At 44.0% G+C, this 25,753-nt stretch overlaps 1 protein-coding gene across 3 annotated transcripts in view; it reads right to left on the reverse strand.

Moving 5' to 3' along the window:
* ACSL5 (acyl-CoA synthetase long chain family member 5) overlaps positions 1–25,753 on the reverse strand; it is a 44,495-nt gene extending 18,742 nt beyond the window's left edge. Inside the window, exons 1-3 of one of the 3 annotated variants that reach the window (XM_036829677.1) lie at positions 7,826–7,881; positions 7,452–7,636; positions 3,942–4,047 (exon numbers count right to left, since the gene is read on the reverse strand). In XM_036829677.1, coding sequence (XP_036685572.1) covers positions 3,942–4,047; positions 7,452–7,607 — 262 coding nt within the window. In that variant the 5' untranslated portion in view covers positions 7,608–7,636; positions 7,826–7,881. Of the gene's footprint in view, positions 1–3,941; positions 4,048–7,451; positions 7,637–7,825; positions 7,882–23,141; positions 23,389–25,611 lie in introns of those variants that run through there. The other 2 variants (XM_036829675.1, XM_036829676.1) reach the window with 2 other exon arrangements.

Raw genomic sequence — 25,753 nt, forward strand, 5'->3', positions numbered from 1 at the left:
ACATTGGCCATCAATATTTTTACAACTTACATTTATTGTCTTACATTTGACAATACAAGAATTACACTTCTGAACATTGAAACTACTCAGCCTTATTTAAAATTACAATAAGTCTGGGAACATCCACTTACTAGAGTAAATAGTAATTGCAGCCACAGAAGCCACAAAAGTCATGGTATTTGTTAGGCTAAGGAACAACTCTAACTGGCCGAGAAGACCTCACGTCTAAGCCAGAATGAGACTGAGTTATAAATAGAAAAGCAGAAGAGAAGGAAATTTTACATAGAGGATTTAGCCAAATTGCCAAGAGGAATTCAGGTCTAGCCCAAAGGAAGCATTCAAAGAGAAGGTTACTAGGAATTCAGAGGTAAATAAGTGAACTTCCAGACTAAGTGACAGAGGAAAAAGGAAAGAAAGCAGGAAAGAGATAGTCACTCTGATTAAAGAGATATTTTTTTTAAAAAAATGAATGTGGAGACTGTCCACGGGAAACGTTAGTTCTTTTTCTTTCTGCTGAAGCAGCTGCATGAACGCTCAAGAAGTCAAGTCTCAGACTGAGACTTTCCCTGAAGCCACGCAAGTCCTGCTTTAGAGTTCACAGCCACTGCTCCAGCCTAGAGTGTGTGCCACTGGTGCTCTACCAATGGGATTGTTTGTACTGACATTAATCACCAATGATAAGTACCATTTATGGTACCTAGCTTACTCTGTGCTAGGCATTTTAACTCATTGGGTCTTCCCAATAACTAGTGTTATCCCCATGGTACCAAGAATCATGAAGGGCTGGACAGCTTCAAGCTCACTCAGTAAGTGGCAGAGCTGGTGAAGGTGGGAAAAACTATACTGCATCTCCTTATCACTTCCCTCTTGATGAAAATACTAGCAGAGGCCCATGACCAAGGAACAAGTCAAATAATTGGCCCAAAGGGGCACCAACTGGGGTTTCATTAAACTCTGTGCCCTAATCAGCTTCAGTCTGATTAGCCAAAGTCCTGACCAGGCAACAGCCTAGCCTTTGATTAACTTAAGCAACTTAGATCTTCTTCTGCTCTAAGATGTGGACATCTAAAAAGAATCCACCCATTAACAACTTCTCAGCAAAACTGGGTCCCAAAGCTGGGTAGAGTTGAAACTCCGGCATGCAGGATCCCTGGAAAGCTTTGTTAAAAACTCATATTCTTAGGTCAAACTATCTGGAATTCTAATTCAGTAAAACACAGTGAAAGGCTTCTCTGGTGGCGCAGTGGTTGAGAATCTGCCTGCCAATGCAGGGGACATGGGTCCGATCCCTGGTCGAGGAAGATCCCACATGCCACGGAGCAACTAAGCCTGTGTGCCACAACTACTGAGCCTGCGCTCTAGAGCCCATGAGCCGCAACTACTGAGCCCACGCACCACAACTACTGAAGCCCACGTGCCTAGAGCCCGTGCTCCACAACGAGAGAAGCCACTGCAATGAGAAGCCCGTGCACTGCAATGAAGAGTAGCCCCTGCTCGCCCCAACTAGAGAAAGCCCGCGCTCAGCAACGAAGACCCAACACAGCCCAAAATAAATAAGTTAAATTAAATTTAAAAAAACAACACAGTGGAGCCAGAGGATCTATATTTTAAACATTATCTGCAGGTGATTCTCAACATGGATCATCTACTGGGTAGGGGTTAAAGATAGAGGTTAGGGCTGATGTATTCAATCCCGGTTTGTAAACAGACGTGTCATTTTCCTATGGAAATAGCCAGGCTGGATTTTTCATGCCTACTTACATGAGAAGCCATTTTAACTTTATCTGTTTGGTTTTAATTGAGTATTGAAATAAAATTTCTAAATGAAGCAGTGTTATGTGCCACATATTACATGCTCAATGACTTGTTTCTAGTTACAATAACAACACATGCTCAGTGAAGAGAACTTCAAAAAATGGAAAATCCCAAAGGGAAGTCTATTGTATTAGCTATATACTATCTTAAGTTGTCAAATAAATAAAACTAATGGTTGCATTGGTTTGTGTTTGTTATTTGCCTGGAAGTCTAAATCAGTACTAATTTGGAGCCAGAAATAGTAAGTACAGGCCCCTTTGGAGACTTCAGATACAAGTTTTCCTTACAAAAAACCTTTCATTGTCTGGAGGTGCAACAACTTTTATAAAACACTTAAGAGCTGACGTAAAATAGAATAATCTAGCCAGACAGACAGATTTAGATTTCAGTATCAGTGTCAACATTTTCTAGTTCTGTCTCCTTCGAAATGTTCCTGAATCTCGGAGTCTCCGTTTCCTCGCTTTTAAAAATGGGGGTGAGGGACTTCCCTGGTGGCGCAGTTGTTAAGAATCCACCTGCCAATGGAGGGGACACGGATTCCATCCCTGGTCGGGAAGATCCCACATGCCGCGGAGCAACTACGCCCGTGCGCCACAACTACTGAGCCCATGTGCCACAACTACTGAGCCCATGTGCCACAACTACTGAAGCCTGCACGCCTACAGCCTGTGCTCCACAACAAGAGAGGCCACTACAATGAGAAGCCCATGCACCACAACATAGAGTATCCGTCACTCGCTGCAACTAAAGAAAGCCCGCGCGCAGCAGCAAAGACCCAACGTAGCCAAAAGAAACCAAAAAAACCAAAAAAACAAACAACGATGTCGCAACTAAGATGTGGCGCAGCCAAAACAAACAAACAAATAAATAAATATTTAAAAAATAAAAATAGGGCTTCCCTGGTGGCGCAGTGGTTGAGAGTCTGCCTGCTAATGCAGGGGACACGGGTTCGAGCCCTGGTCTGGGAAGATCCCACGTGCCACGGAGCAGCTGGGCCCGTGAGCCACAACTACTGAGCCTGCGCGTCTGGAGCCTGTGCCCCGCAACGGGAGGGGCCGCGATAGTGAAAGGCCCGCGCACCGCGATGAAGAGCGGTCCCCGCACCGCGATGAAGAGTGGCCCCCACTTGCCGTAACTAGAGAAAGCCCTCGCACGAACCGAAGACCCAACACAGCCAAAAATAAATAAATAAATAAATAAAGCAGCTATAAAAAAACGAATCCTTAAAAAAAAAAAAAATAAATAAATAAATAAATAAATAAATAAAAATGGGGGTGATAGCCACTAATCCCTGTGAGGTAGGGAAGATAAAGTAGATGATATCTGTGCAATACTATAGGCTGGTTAGCACTCAACTATTAAATATTGTCGTAGTCATAATTAAAAGGTAGAAGGGAAGGGTTGAGAAGTCACAGAGGTAAACCTCCGCCTGGACTGAATATCACCCAAAAGAAAAAAGTTATAGGGAGAGTTATAAGCTAGTTGATTTTGAAAGGAAACTAGTGTACCTAGTATCATGTTCAATGATACAAGATAGAATTACTGAGCCTTGATATTTTCCAAATGAACCTACCAAAGGTCATGTGGTGATGTTTCTAAGAAAGTCCAAAAGATAATTACCTTCTGTGATACTATGAGCAGCAGCATGGGCCAGTAGTATGGCACTGGGGGGGCAAGGGCAAGGTAAGAAGTCAGGAGGCCTGAATACTAATTCTGGCTCAGATTCTATAATGCAGGGAATTGCATTTATGAAAAGCACGTTCCTAAACAAATAAAATGTACTAGTGAATTAATCAAAATACTTTTCTACTGTTAACTCTTTAACAACTTGGCCAGGAAGTTCTCCTTGTGTTAAGTGAGAAACAGATTCAGAGAGGCAAAGTGGTTTATGTAAAGTCGCACAGCTGGAAATAGAAGAACTGGGTTTCAAACCCAAGTCTGTCCTACTAGACAGTTTACAGCACCCATCCTGATACTGTGCTCACGTCCCCTCCACGCTGTATTTGTGATTCTTCTTGGACCACCACATTTAAACAACTAGAGTTTTAGAAGTGAGACTGGGAAGGAGAGGTATGGAACAGGACCCCACCTTGGCCTTACAGGCAAGGTGAGACGGCCAGGCTTACCAGACACGGCAATTCCTCTTTGGAAAACTTCATACATCGTCTTGGCATCTGAGAAGTAGTAACGTATTAGGTCATTGTCCTGGCAAGGACCTCTCCGTGCTCCTCCCTAAGACACAAGACCAAGTTTAGGTTAAGACCGAGTCTTTCCCCACCCTTTCCAAACCCTTATGGATTGAATTGAAAAGAACATAAACACTGACTATTGAGGTCACAGCGATGACCCTTTTAGTACTCAATCAGTCAATTTTTTAAATCTCAAAACTGTGGTGTCTTCATATCAGAGAAATCCAGAGATTGTCACAGTTATGTTTTTGGCAATCTCCCCCCACCTCCCTAGGCATACACGTACGTGCGTGCACACACACACACACACACACACACACACACACAAAAGAGATAGTATTATAGTTATATCGTTTTTGAAAAATCATGTTAAGTTTAAACATCTATCAAATGCATACTATGTTCCAGTCACTGAGCAACTACTGTAGATGCAAAGTGAGTTAAGACAAAATTACTGCCCATGAGCACCCCATAAATGGGAGTTTTTGGAGCTGGGGTAGGGTGAGAGGGGAAAAACATGCAAATATAATACTGTGATGTACATGCTGTAATAATTGTTTTGGGAGATGAATGAAGTGAACAATTCTGTATCAAGTAGAAAGGCTACAGAGAAGAAATAATATTTCAATAGAGACTTTGAAGATAAGTAAGCATTTACCAAAATGATGTGGTTTCATAGAGCAGAGGGAAAGGAGGGTAATTCAAAGTGAAGGAATAGCCTGAATAAAGGCACAGAGGAAGCAACAAGGATTGACTGTATAGCACAGGGAGTTATACAGTGTCTTCTAATAACCTATAATGGAATATCATCTGCAAAAACAACAAAAAACAAAAAACACTATGCTGTACACCTGAAACTAACACAGTATTATAAATCAACTATACTTCAATTAAAATTAAAAAAAGAAGGTACAGAGGCAAGAAAACACACTGAAGATTCTGGTGGGAAGCTCGAGAACAGGGTATTTGAGAAAGAGGGAGTAGCTAGGGATTTGTCTAGAAATGTCAGTGGAACTACAGGATCAGGCCCTGATCTAGATACTGCAGCTGCAGTAAGAGCTATAGGCATGGTTCAACCCTCATGAAAGTTAGTTTAGAGAAGCATAGACATCAATTAAATAAGCATTCAAAACTGTAAATTACTACCAAGATAAGGGCTATAAAAGTACAAGGTAATCCATGAGGCTATAACAAGAGATCTGACTTAATCTGGAGCATCAGGAGATTTCCATCAGATGTCACATTAAGTCAAGACATCAGAAGTAAAGTTCTTTTGGGACTTCCCTGGTGATGCAGTGGTTAAGAATCTGCCTGCCAATGCAGGGCCCACGGGTTCGAGCCTTGATCCGGGAAGATCCCACATGCCACATAGCAACTAAGCCCATGCGCCACAACTACTGAGCCTGTGCCCTAGAGCCCATGCACTACAACTACTGAGCCCACGCATCTAGAGCCTGTGCTCTGCAACAAGAGAAGCCACCGCAATGAGAAGCCTGCGCACCACAACGAAGAGCAGTCCCCGCTCGCTGCAACTAGAGAAAGCCTGCACAAAGCAACGAAGACCCAACACAGCCAAAAAAAAACCATTTAAAAAAATAAATTAAAAAAAAAAGAAATGAAGTTCTTTTTCTAGAAAAGAAAGATGGGGTCTTGCTGTCTACTTACATAGATGCACTGAGGAAGAAGGAAGGACGAAAGATGACTCAACTCAACTTTAGGCAATTGGGTAAGAAGAGATGCATTTAACTGAGCCAGAGCAGGAGGGGAAGCGGGAAAGGGCGCATGCGTGCATGTGTGTGTGTGTGTGTGTGTGTGTGTGTGTGTGTGTGTGTGTGTGTGTGTGTAAGGGAGAAGACATGCAGTACAAAGATGTGTGGAGCCTGAGGTACCTGAGTGTCACTGAGATAGATTGGAACTCACCGGAGAGGTCAGAAGTGGAAAGTCAGATTTGGGTGTCGTAGCCTTTTAGGTACATATTCATGTCATAGAAGAGGAGGGATTTTCTCAAAAGCAGTGAGGATTGAAAGCAGGGATTGGCAGACTATAATCTGGGGCCAAACATAGCTTGTCACTGGTAAAATAAAATTATACTGTAGCACAGTCATGCTCATTCATTTACATATTTTCTGTGCTTTCACGCTATAACAGCAGAGTTGAGTAGTTGCAACACAACCCACGTGGTCTGCAAAGCCTAAACTCTTCACTGTCTGGCCTTCACAGAACATGTTTGCCAACCCCTGCTTCAGAGGAATCAAGAGATGGTGAGACCGACACTGTAGGATGAGGAGAGGAAAGAACCTAAGTGACAAAGAAAGAAATCTTTCTTTCTTAGGAAGAAATCTCATTGAAGGATACGATGAAAGGCAAACGTAGAAGTTTTAGGAACGAAGAAGTGTCAAGTCAATTGAAAGGAAGAGGCTGAAGAATCACTGAATTAAGAAGTTAGATTATGAGTGATGCAGAGAAGTCTGGGGAGATGGTAGTGATAAAGGTCAGATCTCAGTGGGTTGAAGTTCAGAAGAGGGAATCAACAAATGGACTGCTCTGAAAGACTCGGGGGAAAAGGGAGGCTTGAAAAGAGATGGTGGCCTGAAGCAGCACCATCAGCAGGGCAGGAAGGTGCTGCTGCAAATCTTCCAAATAAAAGGGAGGGGGGGCGGAGAGCGGAGGCAACTGGAGTAAGATTCCCGAGTAGAAGAACAGAGTTTGTAAAAAGATCAGAAGGGGTTAGCTTTACAAAGGAACAGGAATGCTTTTTTCTCTGAAAAGGGTTGAAGATGAAAAATCATGAGAGAAAATTCTTGGAGCTTTCCCTTAGCTCAGAGATATAGGAGGCGGTGTGATTTGCTGAAAAGTCAGGGAATTGAGGGGAAAAGCCCAGTTCAATGTCTGTCGTTTTAAGAGGGAACATTAACTCAAAGCTGGTATTTAACTCAATAACTTCTTTACTATTCTCAGACACTGGGTGTCTTGATGAACATGTTCTCCTGTCCCCAAAGTACTGACTCCATCATCTAGATCGTGGGTCAGCAAACTTTTTCTGTAAAGGGCTTTGTAAATGCTTTAGGCTTCGTGGAACACATATGATCTATCACTCTTTTTAATTTTTTTTTACATATCCCTTGAAAAATATAAAAAACATTCTTAGCTTGCTACTCACACAGAAAAAGGTGGATTTTGCCTTCAGGCTGTAGTTTGCCAACCCCGGATCTAGATTACTGGCATCATAAACCAGTAAAAGCTGTGATTTCATTTTTATTACAAAGGAAAATATGCCATGACTAGAAATTTTGACATATAGATTTTGGGGTTTTTTGCTAACCAAGAAGACTTATTTTCCCATACTACCCCCCCCACCCCCAGTCTCCTTCACCAGTGATCCTCAGGTCTTGAATTAGTTTGTGCTTGATCAAGTTTGACAAACTGAAAAGGTGCTGGGTAAGTTACCTCGAGTCCCACCGATTGCTTGTTCAGATCAACAAGAGGCAACACGGGATGAGGTCTGTTAATCAGCCACAGGAATATGGCGGCTCCAAAGGTCAGGATGCAGATCAATGCCGGAGTTGGAAGTGGGGAAAACAAGAAGTTAAAGATAAAAAGCATCTTTGTGAATAGCAGCAGGAAATTCAGGCCTAAAAAAAAAAAGAAGGAAAGAAAAAGTTAGAGGAAATGGCCGTATATTTTTACTCAATAGCTCTATGTTTACAGAAAGAACACACACACACACACACACACACACAAACACACACACACACAGCTTCTAGCCCTCCAAATAACCAGGGTTGGACCACTTTAGCAGCTGAATTTCTCCCACTGTTTACCTTAACATTGTCGAGAATAGTAGAATGCATTCTCTACCCTTGCTACTTGACTGTCCTCCCACAAGGCGGAAAGGATCAAAGGAAACAGGTTAATCATTTCCCAGACAATTTTGAGAAAGGACTACCCTTTAATTTTTTGACTGTCAAAGCCTAGAAGAAGCCCTCTGGACACAAAATAAGCTGGTAGTCAGAGGAGGGGGCTCCAGAGAGCTCCCCCTGCCCAAGCAGACTGAGGGTCACGAAGGACTCTTGCAACTGCATCTCCCTAGTATAACCAGACAGAAGAGGGAACCTCAGGAGAGGTGACACCACCCATCTTAGAAATTAAGCATTCTCCTGTGAAAGACATTTCCTGCTGGCCAGATATGCCTTGCTCATTGCTTTCTTTTCTGAGCCATCGGGGGGGTCTCAGAGATCAACAGCATCACAACTTGCCAGGTCCAAAGTCCTCTCCTCCAGGGAGCCTGGAGGAACCATTTTTATTGGAGGCAACTTTAGCCAGGTCTGCAGGAAGGATGCAGGAGAATGGGCCTGACACATGGTAGCAGGTGAGCATTGAAGATTTAGGCCGGGAAGTGATCTCAGCGAACCAAAAGAAACAGTCTTCCCCCACAGCTCAGCTTTTCTTGTAGTTTCCAGCTTCAAACTACTCTAACAGGAGGCATTAACATTTGAGTGGGTCCTAGGAACTTATTCTCGCTGAAGCCATCTCTCCCAGATCTTGCCTCACAACTTTCAGACTTGACTAGGACAATAACAGCATCAAACAAATGAGCACCAACTCTATGCCAGGCACTGAGCTGTGTTGTTTGCATGGATTATCTAATTGAAATCGCATTTTACAGACAAAGAAAATAGAAACTCCCAGAAGTAGTGACTTGTCCAAGGTCACTCACCATTTGCCACTGCTGCTTCCCCATTAAAATCTACAAAATCACAACCCATTTTTTCCTTATAGAGTCTAGCCACACAGTTCAAGGAGACTGAATTCATCTGGCACCTTACAGGTCACAGCAAAAGCATTTCAGATTTTGTATTCTTTAAAGTTTACTGCAACGCCCTATATCTCAGAGATGAAACCAAACATTCCTACTCAAAAGCAAGAGAGCAAAGCAAGTCCGATAAAAAGTCATAGCCACCCTTAGAGCTTTGGGATAGCTGCCATTAGCTGGCATCTGGAACTTTCGCCATTAAGGGAAACAGTTCATTCCACTCTAACAAAGGCTATAAAGCCTAGAAATTTTGTGTGGGAACAGTAACAGTCACAAGAAGCCCTGAGTCACTTTTCATCATTTTTCTACCCCTTGATTGGTTATTACCTGAGTTTAGAGTAGTTCCTTTCCATTTTATGGAGGAAAATTGGACTTCCAGAGACTGGGATGACTGTCTCAACTCTTTGGTTTCTTCCACATTGTGTTTAGGTAACGAAAAGGAAGATTAAAAAAAAGCCAGACCCCAAAGGTGCTAGTTTACCTAACAACAGGTGCTATTATTACCACCTGCCAGGATTCTGAGAGCTGGGATTTTTGTAATCCAGCCTTGGCCAAACTTGTGTGGTAAGGCAGTCCAGGAGGCAAAGCATGTTAAAGAGCCAGCCATGTGGGACACCATTCCAAGGCCGGCCACCCACCCCAGGCTGAGAAGGCGGGCTGCCCCAGGGGAAGCTGCAAAATTCACAGGACAGGTAGCAATGCCAAAGGGAGGGGAAACCTGCTTTGTGCTCAGCCATCTCTGCCTATTGCCAACCCCTTTCCTCAGCCTGGGGTACTGCCACCAGTCTGGTGGTACCTTAGAATCTGGGATTCTGCCCTTTACCTTCATCCCTCCTCAAGTAAAAGATTCTTACCTGCACCTCCCTTCTTGGATACAAGAACAGATTGTTGCACTGAGGACTTTTGCCCTCTTCTTACACATGGCAGCTTTACATTTCAGTGGGAGACTTAATGGGAGACTTTGCAAACAACGTCTTCAAAAGAGGGTCTAAAGGTGAAATGTGGTAGTGTGGGATGGGGGAAGAAGGAGGGTGAATTGCCTGGCAGGTAACACAAAGGGAAGAGAGAGAGAGAAAGAACCCATGAACAGCCTAAAGGTGGCACCTGCTGTCCACCCTGGCTGATTCTTACCATGTAGTAATGTGAGCCCAGGGTCACCAGATGGTCAGATTCTTTACTCCCTAGAAAACCTGGAACACTGGATTTTTATGAAACCTCAATTTTAACTTCTGGCTCCATGAGTAAGGGTCTGGTATGGGATAAACGAAAACACATCTGGTTTAATCCAGACCACGGTCTGCCAATTCTTGAGCACTCCTTTTAGGTATACTCCTGTCCTACTGCCCACAAATGGGATGAGCCTGGCCACTTCACTACCTTGCCTACACTGGCAAGGGACTTTATTGGCAGAAAACACTGAAAGATGTATCTATTTGTCAACTGAAATAGCTTACTCACTTTGTTTGCTATTGCTGACCAGGTATCCAAATAGGATATACACAGAATTTCAGATGCTTCCTCCCTGCCTCCCCACATTGTAAAAAATTGAGGTAAAATTCATATAACATAGAATAAACCAGTTTTAAAATGTACAATTTAGCAGCATTTAATACATTCACAGTGTTGTGCAACCACCATCTCTAGTTATTTCCAAAACGTTTTCATCACCCCAAAAGCGGAAACCATTAAATTGTAACTCCCATTCTCTCCTCCCCCTCACCCCTGGCAGCCACTAATTTACTTTCTGTTTCCATGTATTTACCCACTCTGAATATTTCATATAAATGGAATCATGTAATATGCGACTCTTTGTGTCTAACTTCTTTCACTCAGCATAATATTTTTAAGGTTTATCCATGTTTAAGGTTTAGCATGTATCAGTACTTCATTCCTTCTAATGGCTGAAGAATGTTCCATTGTATGGACAGACCACATGTTGCTGCTCCAGTCATCAGTTGGTAGATATTTAGGTTATTTCCACATTTTGGCTGTGGTGAATAGTGCTATGAACATTTGTATACAAGTTTTGTTTGAATACCTATTTTCAATTCTTTGGGGTAAATAGTAGTGGAATTGCTGGGTCACATGGTAATTTTACATTTAATTTTTTGAAGAACCACCAAACTGTTTTCCACAGTAGCTCTATCATTTTACATTCCAACCAGCAATGTAGAGGATTCCAATTTCTTTACATCCTTACCAACATTTGCTATTTTCTTTTCTTAAAAAAAAAAATAATAATAGCCATTCTAATGGGGGTGAAATGACATCTCATTTTGATTTTGATTTGCATTTCCCTAATGACTATTGATGTTTAGCAAATTTCATGTGCTTTTTGGCCATCTGTATTTCTTCTGTGAAGAAATGTCTATTGCAGTCCTTTGCCTATTTTTAAATTGGGCTGTTTGTCTTTTTATTGTTGACTTGTAAGCCTTCTTTATATATTCCGGATACTAGATCCTTATCAGATATATGATTTGCAAATATTTTCTCCCAATGTGTAGGTTGTCTTTTCACCATATTGATAGTCTCCTTTTTAATGCACAACACACACACACACACATTTTGAACCTAGGATGCTAGCACTAGAGAAGATTTGCAACCATATCATGTAACTCTCTCACTGTTTAAATGGGAGAAACCAAGGGTCTGAGAGAAGGCAAGACCTTCAGGTTACACCACTACTGGACTGGTTGCCATTCCAAACTTTAGAAACCATGAACACTTCCAGATATGTTCAAGTAAACAAGGGGAGAAGCCACCATCTCTCTCGTCATGTGTCCTGTGTCACTCAAATTACAATCCTGGATCGGTCACTCCACAGAACCCCCTGCAAGCTTTTCCTCTTCCCTTAACGTCACTCCCAGTTGGGAAAGAATGGAGTAGGGACAAGTGCAATAGCAGTAAAGAAAAGAGGAAGGAGAGCGGTGTTACACTGTATCTGGGAGTTCTTGTTTGAGGTTATCTACAGATGGTTGAACAAGCCACAGGCTGGCCCCAAGTGGGAAGCTTCCTCCGCTTTCTGATGTGGTAATAGTGACACGCCTTAGTCCCATACCCCAGGATGCCCATCTGTCCTCAGCCCTTCCCCTTGACTCACTCTCCAGGGTCCTCATTTCCTCTGTGGTTTGAATGGCCGCAGCCAACATTACTCATCTGGCTCCTGACATGTTGAATTCCCAAGCTTGCTGAAGGACACCTCCTGCCTTCATACCTGCTTGCAAGCTCCCAGGACCAGCCTTGGTACCTAGGTTATGACCACCCTCCATATCAGCTTTGGGTTTTGCTCCTTTGAAGATTTGGGGCAGCATGTCTTCATTGTCTCATTTTCCTTGGATAAAGTCCTTAAATGACCCCCTTCTACTCTAATATTCATGTTTTTGGTCAACTATGTTTATTGCTATGAATCTTTCAGATTATCCCTATAGTCTATAAATAATTTGTCTTTTGATAGTCCCTTTCACTTAAAAGATTTTATTTTTCTGCTGTGTATTCTGCTCTTCAAGCGTAAGTCCACTCCCATTTTAGGGTCTCTGTATCTGCTCTTCTTTTTGCCTGAAACACTGTTCCCCAGATCTGAAATGGTTGTGTATTGCTTATAGGTCAGATCTCAACTCCAATGTCATTTCCTCAGGGGCTCTCTCTGATCACCCTATTTAATATTGCCCTTTCCACCTCAGTCACTATTATGGACCCTGCTTTCTCTTCTCCATGTCACTGCTTGCTATCTGAGATAGTCCTGGTCCCTTATGGTCCATTGCCCCTACTGAACTGATGCTTTAATTGGAACAAGGATTTTTGTTTTGTTCACTGCTGTGCTTCCAATGCCTGCACCATGCCTGGCACACAGTAAACTTTCAATGAGTGGTTGCTGAATAAATGACCAGTTTTCTGGGTCAGAATTATCTGTTCTAAATACTTTCAGTTGACCCACTTTTCCCTTAATAAAACTCTCCCACCCCCAAACTCTTCAATCTTAAATCATCAAAAGTCACTCTGGACAATCTTGAGATAGGTACTCCTGATCAATATTTTGGCAGGGTATTAGGTTCGGGATGATGGATGGTGAAAGGATGTATTTCTAACATATATCAAAAACCAGTCAGGATCAGTCTACTCCTCCAGGCTTGGAAGAATCTGCAGGATGGATCTTATCAAATGAAGTCATCTACAGTGTTAAGTGGATAAAAGGTCCAGCCTAGAAATACACGATTCTGTTGCCCTGGGTTTTTGGAATTCAAGGGACAATAAGACTACTTATCTTTGCTTTTAGTCTTGAAGAACTAATTATTTTCTATTCAATAATGAGATATAGATTGCAATTATAAGCTTTAAAAGAATCTGCCTTCTAGAAAGTGGCACGCTCATTTGGACTTAATTGGTTTTCTGTTCTCTTGCATGTATGGGCTAATTCTGACGTGATAGAAAGTTCATTAAAAGGGAGACCAGAGTCCCCAAGTTCTTACACGCAGTTAATTAACACATTCTTCCATACTGAATTACTTACTCTCTCTTAGAGACTATGTCACAAATCTTCTCAACTCATAATGACTCCAAAGGGGCCTATGTGTTATTAAGGAGGCTGTATATGAAAGTTCTGCTTTCTTGGTTGGGCTTTAAGTTCTAATCCAGACTCCACTGTTATTTCCCTAAATTTCTGCCACCCCCAATTTAGGAGCCCTCCATATCATTCCTTAACTGCATAGTTAATATATATAGACAAACCCCAAAGTAATGGCAACAGGTCAATAGGACATTACAAACCAATAGCCTCATGAGCATACCTGGGAGGATCTGATAACCTTTTCCTTTATACGCAATGAATGTGAACCAGTTAAGAGTTCTATTGCAAGATCCTTCACCCAGCTTTCTCAGAGCTCTGGAGCTAAGGAGTTTTCACCTTTCCTTACACCAGTTTACTCTTCTGTAGCACATGGAGTTTTCTTCTAATAAGAAATAAAATATAACATGATTTGAGACAACAATCCTCTTTCGCAAAACTTAGTCAGAGAAAAGGCTGATATGAGGACCTACTGTATAGCACAAGGAACTATACTCAGTATCTTGTAATAACCTATAATGGAAGAGAATGTAAAAAAGGAATATATATATTTATATATATGTATAATTGAATCACTTTGTTGTACACCTGAAACTAACACAACATTGTAAATCAACTATATTTCAATACAAAATTAAAAAAATGGAAAAGCATTGGTTCCTAAGGAGGGTAAACCTCAGCTACCCATGTTATCTTAAATGAGTCAGAAAGGGTCAACATTCAGTTATATCCAAGATAAAATTTATTGTCATATTTCCCAATTAAAAAAAAAATTGCTGAGAAGGGAATCCTAAAATCTCTCTAAAGAAATAAGAGGCAATTAGAAACCATGAGATATTTCAGTAAGGTGGCCAGTTACCAAATCAGTAGCCAGAAAGTCGATAGCTTTCCTATATTTTGTGCAAATAACTAATTCGAAAATAATGGAAAAGGTGCCATTCCCAATAGTGTATATAAGAATAAACGTGTAAAACCTACATTTAAAAAGTTCACATCCGAGGGACATAAAAAGACTTGAATAATGGAAAGACATACTTGAAATAGTCAAGGGGTCCAATCTCCCTAAATAAATTTATACATTTAATGCAACCCTAATAACGACCAATAGGATTTTCTTGGGACATTAAAAAGTTAAAGTTCACCCAGAAAAATAAAACTTACAAAAATAGTCAGAAAGTTTTTGAAAAGTAACAGGAATTGGGTGGGTAGCAGAGAGGTTACCCAAACACTACCAAATTTGCTTACTATGGAGCTATAGAAGTTTTCTATTGATCATAAATAGACAAATCTATGTAATGAGATAATCCTGAAATACTCCCAGTGGATGCTATTATCATATACTAAATTGCAGTCCAAATCAAGATAGATTTTTTTCACTTACAATCAATGTGTTGAGACAAGTGACTAGTCATTCCGAGAGAATACCGAAAGCTGATTACTGTCTCACCCCTAAAACAAAATACATTGGAGATGGATCAAAGACTAAATATAAAACATTGAAAACCATGAGAGTATTTGAGGATAAAAAGTATGAGAGAATTGTTTTTTATAATCTTGGCATGGGGAAGACTCAAGACAGACACAAAACCTAGAAGCTATAAAAGGGAAATGTTGGCAACTTTGACTACACAAAACTTTAAAAGATATTTGCCCTGCAGAACAGATACCAGAGACAAAGTCAAAGATAAACTGGAAAAAATATCAAATATTCCAGATAGGCAAAGAGCTCATTTCCTCAGTAGAAATGTGTAGAAGTCAATGAAAAACAAAATACAACCCAGTAAAACCAAGGGCAGAGGGCATGACCAGAAAGTTCATGGCAAAACAAACAGGTTACTTAAAACCAGGGAGAGACATTCAGCTCCACTTATAGTTTTTTAAAATGCAAATTTAAATGAAATGCCTTTTCCCCATCATTTAGATTCGCGATGATGAAACAGTACAAAATGCACTATCAATCACGAAGACGTAAACTTGGGGCAGCCTCCGTAGGGATGTGCCCATTGCCCGCTACCACAATTTAAAATGTGTTCCCTTTGACCTAATGACCCTACTAGTAATTTATTCCATAGAAAGACATCAGTTCAATAAAAAGTGCATCACTTTAAATGGCTGTTTGAGGCACCGGTTAGGAATATGGACCCTGAGTCACACTGCGCTTAATCCTTGTCTGTGGTCAGCTTTGTGACCTAGGGTAGATAACTTCTGTGTGTTCTCTCATCCATAAAATGGCAATACTAGTATCTCCCTCATAAGGCTGTCACCATGATTAAACGAGTTCATGTACCTGTATGGTGCTTAGAACAATGCCTGAAGCATGGGCTCAGGTATGAGCTATTCTGTTCATCATCATTAATCTATAGGATTGCTGATAATGTCAGAAACCAGGAAAGCCTTCCTTGATAGGAGAGTAACCAGATAAATTATAGCACTTACACATAATGGAATTCTTGGCAGGTAGTAAGGAGAATAAAGCAGGTCTGTATATACTGATAAGGAAAGAACTATGTGAAATACTACCAAGTAGAAAGGAAAAAACCCACTTGGACAGTGTAGTGTATGCTTTTGTGTTTCTGAAAGAATAATCCTCATAGGAAAAGACAGACCGAAGAGGAGAAATTATGAATGGATTGTCCAGAAAGTTTTGAGTATTCAGTCATTCAGCCAAAGATATTTAAGGGCTTGACTGTATATCATCAGCATCATTCCAGGTGCTGGGGATATAGCAGTGAAACCCTGCTCTTGTGGGGTTGTATTTTATTGGGAGTTTGGCGACAAGCCTGAACAAGAACTAGATTATAGAATACTGTGGAATAAAAACTATATTAGGGAAAGAGGATTGAGTGTACAGCAGGGGGTGAATTTTAATTAGGGAGGTTACAGTAAGTATTATTGGGACGGTAACACTTGAGAGTATGTATCATTTAATCTGTAATATGCATGGTTTTTTTAAAAAAAGAAAAACGTAAAATGAACAACTCTGAATTATCCCACTTCTGACTAAGGCAGCTGACTTAGAAAGTTCCACCACCTTGGTTGGTGGCATTTCATGTGACTACACCTGAGAATACAGCCTCAGCCTCGTTTCTAGAAGTGCAGCTCTCCCACCACTAAAGCTACATTCCATCAGTAGCCTTTTCCCTGCACTCACGTTACCTGCCAGTCTGGATGGCAGCTCTGAGGGTGGAAACGTTTTTCATTCATTCCCTTAGTGGATAAGAAACCAAAGGTGAAGGTTGAGTCATGGGGTCAAAGGGGGCCCGAAAGTGCATCTTTCAACATTCTCAGCAGTTGCTGAGCACAGAGGCTGGTGTAACATCCCAACCTACGAGCCTACAGATAACTTCTCAGCCACTCACCAGCGCCTGGTTGCTCAGGCCACCGCCTGGCACTAGCCTTCTCCACCAAGCAGGGCCGGGTTCCCAGGCCTGGGTGGCTCTCCTCCCCTGGGGGCCTGGGACCCAGTGTGCTCTGAAGCACACAGCCCACGGGATGCCCCCAGGCAGATGGGAAAGGGCCTCCTTGTCACCTCCACGGGGTCATTCACGTGTGGCCAAGCAGGAAGACAGCATTATCAAAGGTGATCCCTGTTAAAACCCCAAGGGTGGCGAAGCAGTCATTTTCACACCCCGGAAAGATTCTGTGAGTGCTTAAATAACTAAAACAGGAAACAGAGGGACTTCCCTGGCGGTCTAGTGGTTAAGATTTCACCTTCCAATGCAGGGGGTGCAGGTTCAATTCCTGGTCAGGGAGCTAAGATCTCACATGCCTCAGGGCCAAAGAAACAAAACATAAAACAGAAGAAATACGGTAACAAATTCAAAAAAGTCTTTAAAAATGGTCCACATCAAAAAATCTTAAAAAATAAAAGCCAAAAAAAAACAGGGAAGAGATACCAATCTCCCACATTTGTTTTTCCTAGCCCAATTCCTAGGCCACACCCAACAGTTCCAGTTTGTCAGGCGGCTGGCAGAGAGGAGGTGAGGGCTAGGCTTGGGACAGTTCCCTGACCCACCAGCAAGCATAACCGTAAATAAATCCTCAGGGTTTCGATGTTTTTCCACTGGTGATATCTTTGCTACCGAATAGCACAGGAAAAGCTGTAGGAGTCAGATCAGCTCTTTCCTTGGGTTTGGGTCTCGGGGGTCCCTGGGGCTCAGCTGACAACTTGAGCTGCCTCTCCCAGGCAGAGGCTATCTTAATGCAGCACTGTGCCCGACATACGGTGGGAACCCACTGAGTGCCCTCGAGCCACCCTCCCCTTTCGCTCACCATTAGCACAAGTTCAGAGAAAGGCACCGAGGGAGGGGAGTCTACTGAAGGAAACAGGTTGCAAAACTCATTCCCGTAATGACACGATGTGCGCCTAGACACAGTGGGGGGTCGGGGGGTGGGGACAGCCGCTGAGCCCTCCTCAGAAATGCCACAGCCGGACTTCCTGCTACAGCAAGGGCAACACTAAGCAACCCGACCCGAGTGAGGTCAAGGTTCACTCATCCTACAAGCATTCGAATATATGAGCACCTACTATGTGCCCGGCAGTGTGTCCAGCATGCGGAAACTACACTCAGAGTTCATAGTCCAGTAGGGGATGAAGCCAATTCCCCAGGCAGGAAACAAATGCTCTGTGGAATGTACCCCAGCTTTGGGAGCATCTGCTCCATACATTCTGGAGAAAGTATGTATGTGGCAAGAGATACATTTACCCTCTGCACTTTAAATTTACGTATAATTTCCTTTGAATGAGGCAAACCAAGATCTTAGACTCAGTGTATGCCCAGCACTGTGCTGTGTGCAAAGGGCCAAACACTTAGAAGGCACAGCTCCTGCCCTCTGGGGACTTATGGGTCCATCGAACACTAAAATCACTTATACAGGGCTTCCCTGGTGGCGCAGTGGTTAGGAATCCGCCTGCCAATGCAGGGGACACAGGTTCGAGCCCTGGGCCGGGAAGATCCCACATGCCGCGGAGCAACTAAGCCCGTGCGCCACAACTACTGAGCCTGCGCTCTAGAGCCCACGAGCCACAACTACGGAGCCCAAGTACCACAACTACTGAAGCCCGCGGTGCCTAGAGCCCGTGCTCCGCACCAAGAGAAGCCACCGCAATGAGAAGCCCGCGCACTGCAACAAAAGAGTAGCCCCCGCTCGCCACAACCAGAGAAAGCCCGCGCACAGCAATGAAGACCCAATGCAGCCAAAAATAAATAAATAAAATAAATTAATTAAACAAAAATTTTTTAAAAATCACTTATACAAGGATTCAGTGTGCAAGATAAGCTAATGAATATGAAGAAGGGAGAGGCCAGTGTAGACTGGAGTAGGTGGAGGTGGCTGTAGACCCTCAAGGATATGTGGTCCTTGATCCCCTGGCTTTATTGACAATAGTCTTATGTCCAGGGTCAATCAAGGATGACCACCCCACCAAGGAGGCCAATGGCTGGTAAGACCCCAACTATGATTCCAACCAGGGTCACTGTCACCAAACTATCTTTCTCCATTGTTGTCTGTGTCTCTCCATCTTCTTTTCCATGGAGAGAGCAGTCACCATATTAGGTTGGATAAACCTAAGTAGAAGAGAGGAAGAGGAATACCCGGATGTGGGGTGAGAGGTGCAGCAGGGTTACAGGCACCAAAGTGGGACAAGCGTGAAGGGAAATGGTGAAGAGACATGTCTGATGGAGATAGAGGATCCACCTTTAGTTGAAAGGGAAAAAAGACAAAGTCTCCAAAGGGCTGAGTAAGACAGTGTCTGGGGCCTGGTATAGACACTACACCACTGGAGTCATTTGGTTCACAAACACCAGAGAGCCTTGGGATGCCAGGCCTTGGTGGGGTGGGTGGGATTTATCAGGTAAGCCTTCATTAAGTCAAATGCCAAAATCCTCTTAACTCAGTCCATGAAGATCACATAGGATAGTTGCTGAGCCACTCATAGGCTGGTGACAGGCAGTGACAAATCCCACTGGATCTTAGATCGACTTAGTCAACCTTGATCTACTACTGTGCTTCCAACAAGCCATAGTCCAGCATCTCTACCCTGAGGAGATTCTTGTCTCAGTAAACATTCCCAAAGGCCTCCCAAGCCTATTGCTGACCAAGTGAATTATGAGAATGCTGAGGTCAGGAGAACCAGTACCATCCACTGGAGTTGATAAGAGCCTGTATAAAGATAGGCTGGACAAAGTGCTAGCACCCCGTCACCCAGGCCAGGATAAAGACAGGCTGATGCAGGAGGCTGTGAAAGAGGTCTCTGCAGAAACAGTCCACTCGCTACCTGGTCGGGCAAGTGGTCAGAGGTCACCAGATTAGTGTGCAAACAAGCAGCTTTATTCCCAATAGTCTCATTTCCAGTGGCAAACATTTAAGGCCATTGCCTTTCTAGGTACCAGAGCAACAGCACTACCACTTACCAGATATGTGGCCCTGGGACAGTTACTTAATGTCACTGAGCATCATTTTCCCTCCACTGCACACCAGAAGGGGTAGGTAATTATCTCTACTTAAAAGGGATACTATGGGTAGACTTTCCAGTATGCTGTCCAGCACATAGGAAGCCCTCAGTGAAGATGAGCTCTCTTTTTCCCTCTTCTACTTATGTCAGTTTCTAACTCCTTGTCAATATCAGATGTTCTATTTTGAGATGTCCCCAAAGAGAAGAGATGGTCATGATCTTTGTAGTATAACTGCCCTTCGACTTACATACAAAGGTCTTAACAACTCCTCATTTCTATTTAAACAGAGGATTTCTAGTTGGGGACCACATGGTCCACCTCTGAGCTCTGACCCCGCCATCTCCCTCAACCCTACCGCACCCCTGCATCCTCCCACAAGCCACTCACAACCTCACAACTCTTAGAGTAGAGTGACCCGTGGAGACCCAGAGATCTACAACAAGCTTCCCCATAGAGGGTGGGTACCAGGGCCTCGGCACAGCAGTACAAGGGCTGCCTGACTTTCCAAACTCCAAAACTCGTATTTATTCTAATGACATGAATTAAGAGCCTGAAAATACCAGCCTCTGTGCCAGGGGAAGAACGAGAGAGTACATTTCTGATCTCATGGTGCATGGTCACATGGGGGAGAAACAGACCGGGATGTGTTTATAGCAGAGTGCGGCGAGAGCAGCGACGGCTGACCTCAGGGCTGCTGGGGACATGTCACCCTCATAGGGTGCCTCCGGACACGAGTCACCTGAGGTCACACTCCAAATGAGGGTCAGTTCATCTGCTGGCCAGGCATATGAGACAGACAGAAACAGAAACCTCCTTCCTGATTTCTAAAAATATCGCCAAATCCTGGTTTAGGAATTCACCTGCCTAGAGGTGGGAGGGGTTTTTTTTTTTTTGAGGTGCAATTCACGTAACGTAAAATTAACCACTTTAAAGTGAACAATTCAGCGGCATTTGGTACATTCACAATGTTGTGCAACCACCACCTCTATCTAGTTTCAAAACACTTTCATCAACCCCAAAGGAAATCCTGTAACCATTAAGCAGTTACTCCCCATTCCTATTTCCTCCCAATCCCTAGCAACCAAGGATCGATCTGCTTTCCATTTCTATGGATTTGAAAGTGGGAGGATTTGCAAGGAAAAAGTTTCTCCCAGTTTCTAATTCTTTGGTCCATGCACTAAACTAGACTCATCAGAAATGGAGGCAGAGTTTGCCTTCAGAACTAAATGAGCCAGAGTTCAAATGCCAGCTCCAATCTCTTCATACTGTGTCCAGTTTATTTCTAAGTCTTGGTTCCCCTGTCTACAGAAAAACATACCTACCTCATAGGACTGTTTTGAAGATCAAAAGATAAAAGCCCCATAAATAAGTAAGCACAGGGGCTTCGCTGGAGGTGCAGTGGTTAAGAATCCGCCTACCAATGCAGGGGATGCGGATTGGGGCCCTGGCCCAGGAAGATCCCACATACCACGGAGCAACTAAGTCCATGCGCCACAACTACTGAGCCCATGAGCCACAACTACTGAAGCCCGTGCGCCTAGAGCCCGTGCTCCGCCATGAGAAGCCATTGCAATGAGAAGCCCGCACACCACGACAAAGAGTAGCCCCCGCTTGCTGCAACTAGAGGAAGCCCACACGCAGCAACGAGGGCCCAACGCAGCCAAAAATAAATAAGTTAAATAAATAAATTAAAACAAAAAAAAAAAAAACAGTAAGCACAGCACGGCACCCACAGTAAATATTCAAAGAATGGTAGCTGTAATATTTACATTCTAGAAAAATGTCAACCTGAAAAGTCTCTAATAAATATATGAAGTCAATATCTGCCCAGGTCACCATACATAAGAATCTTTTTAAAAATGAAAATTTCTAGGAAGTCCAGAGAGAGGTTAACTCTACACAGGAGTGGATGGAACACAGTTTTTAACATCACACCAACTGCAGCTTCTGTTCCAGTTGACAGCTGGCTGCTTTGTGATCTTGGGAAGGTGGCTTCACCTCTCTTAACCACCCATCTCCTAATACTATCTTAATGAAATGTCAGAGTACCCACTATGAGCTGGTGCGTAACTGGCTTCCTCTTCGCCCTCCCCCTTAGTTCCCTTCCTTTCTCCTTCCTGGACCCACAGCCTCCCTCTAGCATCTGTGGCCCCCACTGCAGGTTTAGGGCCTAGGCACTCAATGATACACTGATATTATTTTAGGTGTCATTGCCCCCAGAGAGTTAGAATAAAAGTTGGGAGAAAAGACTATTTCAGGTCAGGACCTCAACAAATGCTCGGCTGAAGCATTCTGTTTGGTCTGGATAATGTTTGAAAAAAACCCGTTAAGTTGGAGTATGTTTATCTGGGTGCGCCTGCCTTGCATTTTGCCTCTCACCTGCATCTTATCACATATCACCTACTTTACTTAGCTCTATTGCCTGCCTCTTCTATAAGTATTTGTGACTCTTGTTTTATTTCAGTTTTTGTCCCTTTTATTGTGCCAAGCGTACAAGTGATGCCTACAAGATTTTATACCAAATCTCTTCCAAGACTATTCTGTGTTCACCTCAAATACTTGTCCATTGGAGGGGACAACCATAAAGTAACTCTCACGCTGGAATACAGAGGGAGGGATCACCAAAACCAATTATTCCTTTTTTTTCAACTGAACCAATCTTTTATTTTTAAATTAAATTAAATTTAGTTTAATTTAATTCTATTATTTTTTAAGACTGCCTCTGTTAGAGAATACCAATTACCTACAAACTGGAGCTATAGATCCAATCCTACTTCTCAAATCACCAAAAAGATGGATACCCATAGAAGGTAGTAAGCCCCAACTATGGAGTCCCTTTCCAACACTCACTCCTTGAAGGTCAAGTTCATCTTAGATTCAACTTGTGGCCCTACTCCTTAAAACAGATCCAACTTCATCCAGAAACCATTCCATTAGTCACGCATCGGGCAGCTCTTCCCTTCAGAAGGACTGAAAATCCATCAGGAAAATTGAGGACAACCCCCAGTGCAGCACAGGCGAGCTATAGGCAGAGGCTCAGGCTCACAAAAAGGGGTCTGGGTTGTGGTTCCCCTTCCCCAAGAGAGGCAGGAGAAAGGACTCCTCCACACTCCTCCTTCTCCTCCATGCTCCTGATGAGGAGGGTTTAAAGAAGTTCCTTAGAGACCAGGAAGAAAGTGAGCACTGACATGTGCCTGTGACACAGCAAGCTGCAGATTCGCCAGAGCTGGGGGTCAGGATGCCACCTGGGCTTCTGCCCCATACCCACGAGACCCCTTACTGAATACCCCCTCCAGCTGCCCCCTTACCCTGCGAGGGGACCACATCTCTTGGTGCTTCCAGGGAATGGGGCCTCCTGGCTCTGAGTTCCTCGTGGCACGAGTCCCTGCCCTCTCCCCTCACCCCCCGGTTCCTCCAGAGTCACGGGGGCTTCAGAACATCTCTGCAGGCTGAGGGTCCCCGGTTCTGAGCCGTCTGAGCCGTCAGGCCCCTGTCTGAGCTGCCCCGTGTCAGGAGTCAGGCCATGGCCAGCTTCTAACGTGCTCGGGGACTTCACTTCCTGGTTTTTCTTTCACAACTGAAAGTGGAAGCGTTCTGACCAGAAGGAGAAAGGCTGCTAAATCTCTCCTGGCTCCGTTTCAAAGCCTTTACCATCAGTCCCTAAGGGCTGACACAGAAGCCAGACAGCATCCACGCAACTCACGCTCTCCCTGGTTGTCTGACTACCGCTAAACCAAGACCAAAAACCAGACGGAGATGACTGAGGTGCCCCCTGCAGACCACCAGTGTCAGAGAGGTGAGACCCCCTCCTTGGGTTCCCAGGCGAGGGAGGTCCAGCCACAGGGCACCTTGGCCCTCGCATCCTTCCCAAGACTGTGGGGACACCTGGAGGCCAGCCTGGCCTGGTCAGCATTGCCGGCCAGCTGCGCACTGTGTCACCACCCACTCTCCAGTCCCCAGTGAGCCTGCCTCAGTCCCCGAAGCAGTGCTGATAAAGCCAAGAAAACAAGCACGTCAGGAACGACAGGGACAGCCACGGAGAGCTGTTCCTTTCCTCTGACACATCCTTTTCGTACCTCATATTTTTAATTAAAAATGTATTCTGCTGTCTCCCTCACCTCCCAGATTACAACTGGGAAATTTTAAAATCAGGAATCCACAAGCACACATGCCATTAGCTGTCAGATTGATCCTGCCTCTTGGAGCCTCTGGAAAACTCCACTGTATACTCGTGAGACAACGACAGTGGAAAAGATAAATTACTTCTTGGTATTATTATAAAAATTGCTTTGAATGTGCAGATGCCCTGAAAGAGTCTTGGGGATTGGTCTACAGGGCATCGGGACCTGCAGTAGTCTCACTGGATTCACCCACAGCTGTGGCCACAGAAGGGCATGGGAGCTTCCTTTCTCAGATTTGAAGGCAGAAAGAACAAGTTCTCCGGCCCCTTCCTGCCCCCACCCCTCCCCACCACCTCTCAGACACTCCAGAATTAAGCAGCACTTTCCCCAGCCTTGGTTCCTTTAAGAAGGCTGAGGTAAATCCAGCATGAGCTCAGCTCTTTACTAGAGTTAGATTAGGATTCCTTCTCTACACAGAGGAGGGCCTAAAAGCCTCCAACCATAAAAACCAAAGTGAGCTGTGCCCCAATCTCAGGGAACATAAGAGCTGGTCCCTTGGCCTCAGAGGAGCCCACTTTAGACATGGGAGAATGATGAAGTATGGGAAGATGAGGGTGCCCCCTCTGCCTTTCCATCTTCAGGTTCATCTCATGGCTGGAGGAACACTTGGCTTTGCTTAGTTTCCAAGCTCACCTCCCACAGGGGCAGCTCCCTTCAGCGGAGAGCAGAGGATGGCAGAGTGGGTGTCAAGCCTCAGTCATTCTAATGCTACTGGGCTCTTCCCTGGGTGCTGTCTTCTTCTACCAACCCGACAAAGAGCTTAGGGCCAGGAGAAGATGGTTTCCTCCAGGATCAAATGCTCAAGTACAGAAGAGTCTGGGTCATTCTAAAGCTCTAGCATCTAGAGGTGCATTCCTGTTCAATCCTACATGCATGAGGGACACCCCCAAGATTTGAGGGAATGATGGAAGGTTTTCACAGCCCCCAAGAATTCTGCATCATGCAGCAGGCTGTAGTCACATACTGATCAGGACTCAAATTCCTGCCCCACCTCCTCCTAGCTATGCAGCCCAGTCTGCGCTGTTTAACAGCCCAGAGGCCCATTATTCATCTGTTATATGGGAACTACACCACCTACCTTACAGGAGAAAACGAGCCAATGAGGTAACGCACATCACATATCTTGTACGGACCCCAGCATGGGATAGAAAGTCTGTTAAGAATTCCCTTCCCTGCTCCCTTCCAAATGGGAAGGGCTGTCAGCAGCAGCTGATGGATGGCCTTTCTAATCACATTGATACAGACATTTCTAAATGGAAGATGAAGGAGACCCACATCCTGGCTTTGGCTATAACCTTTAAAGCTTTTAAGTCTGTTTTATTTGCATTTGGTGAAATTAACAACTCTCTCTTCCAAGTCCATCTCCTGCCAGCATTCAGAGCCCCTTCCATGTCTCCACCCCCATTTCAGTTGATTTTTTCTTTGCCTCCCACGCAAGTCAGCTGAGATTACTACTCAACCAAATGTTATTTCATGTTGTGAAAGAGCCTTAGGCTGAGAATAGACACACGTCCCACTGCCTTCTCCCCAACCACCCCTATCTCTGCTCTCCCATAAACATATAAGCTATAGAGCAGGTAGCATTATTGCAGCTTACCTTGTAAGAATACTCTCACTTCTGGGGTCCAGGAAACGCGTCCCTCACAGCTGGCTGTACTCGTTCAGCACCACATTCAGCTCCTGAGTCCGGACGTTTCCTTCAGTGATGATGCCTTTCCTCAGCGCCTGAGTCGGTACCA

The sequence above is a fragment of the Balaenoptera musculus genome, chromosome 16, assembly GCF_009873245.2.
Source record: "Balaenoptera musculus isolate JJ_BM4_2016_0621 chromosome 16, mBalMus1.pri.v3, whole genome shotgun sequence".
NCBI lineage: Eukaryota > Metazoa > Chordata > Mammalia > Artiodactyla > Balaenopteridae > Balaenoptera > Balaenoptera musculus.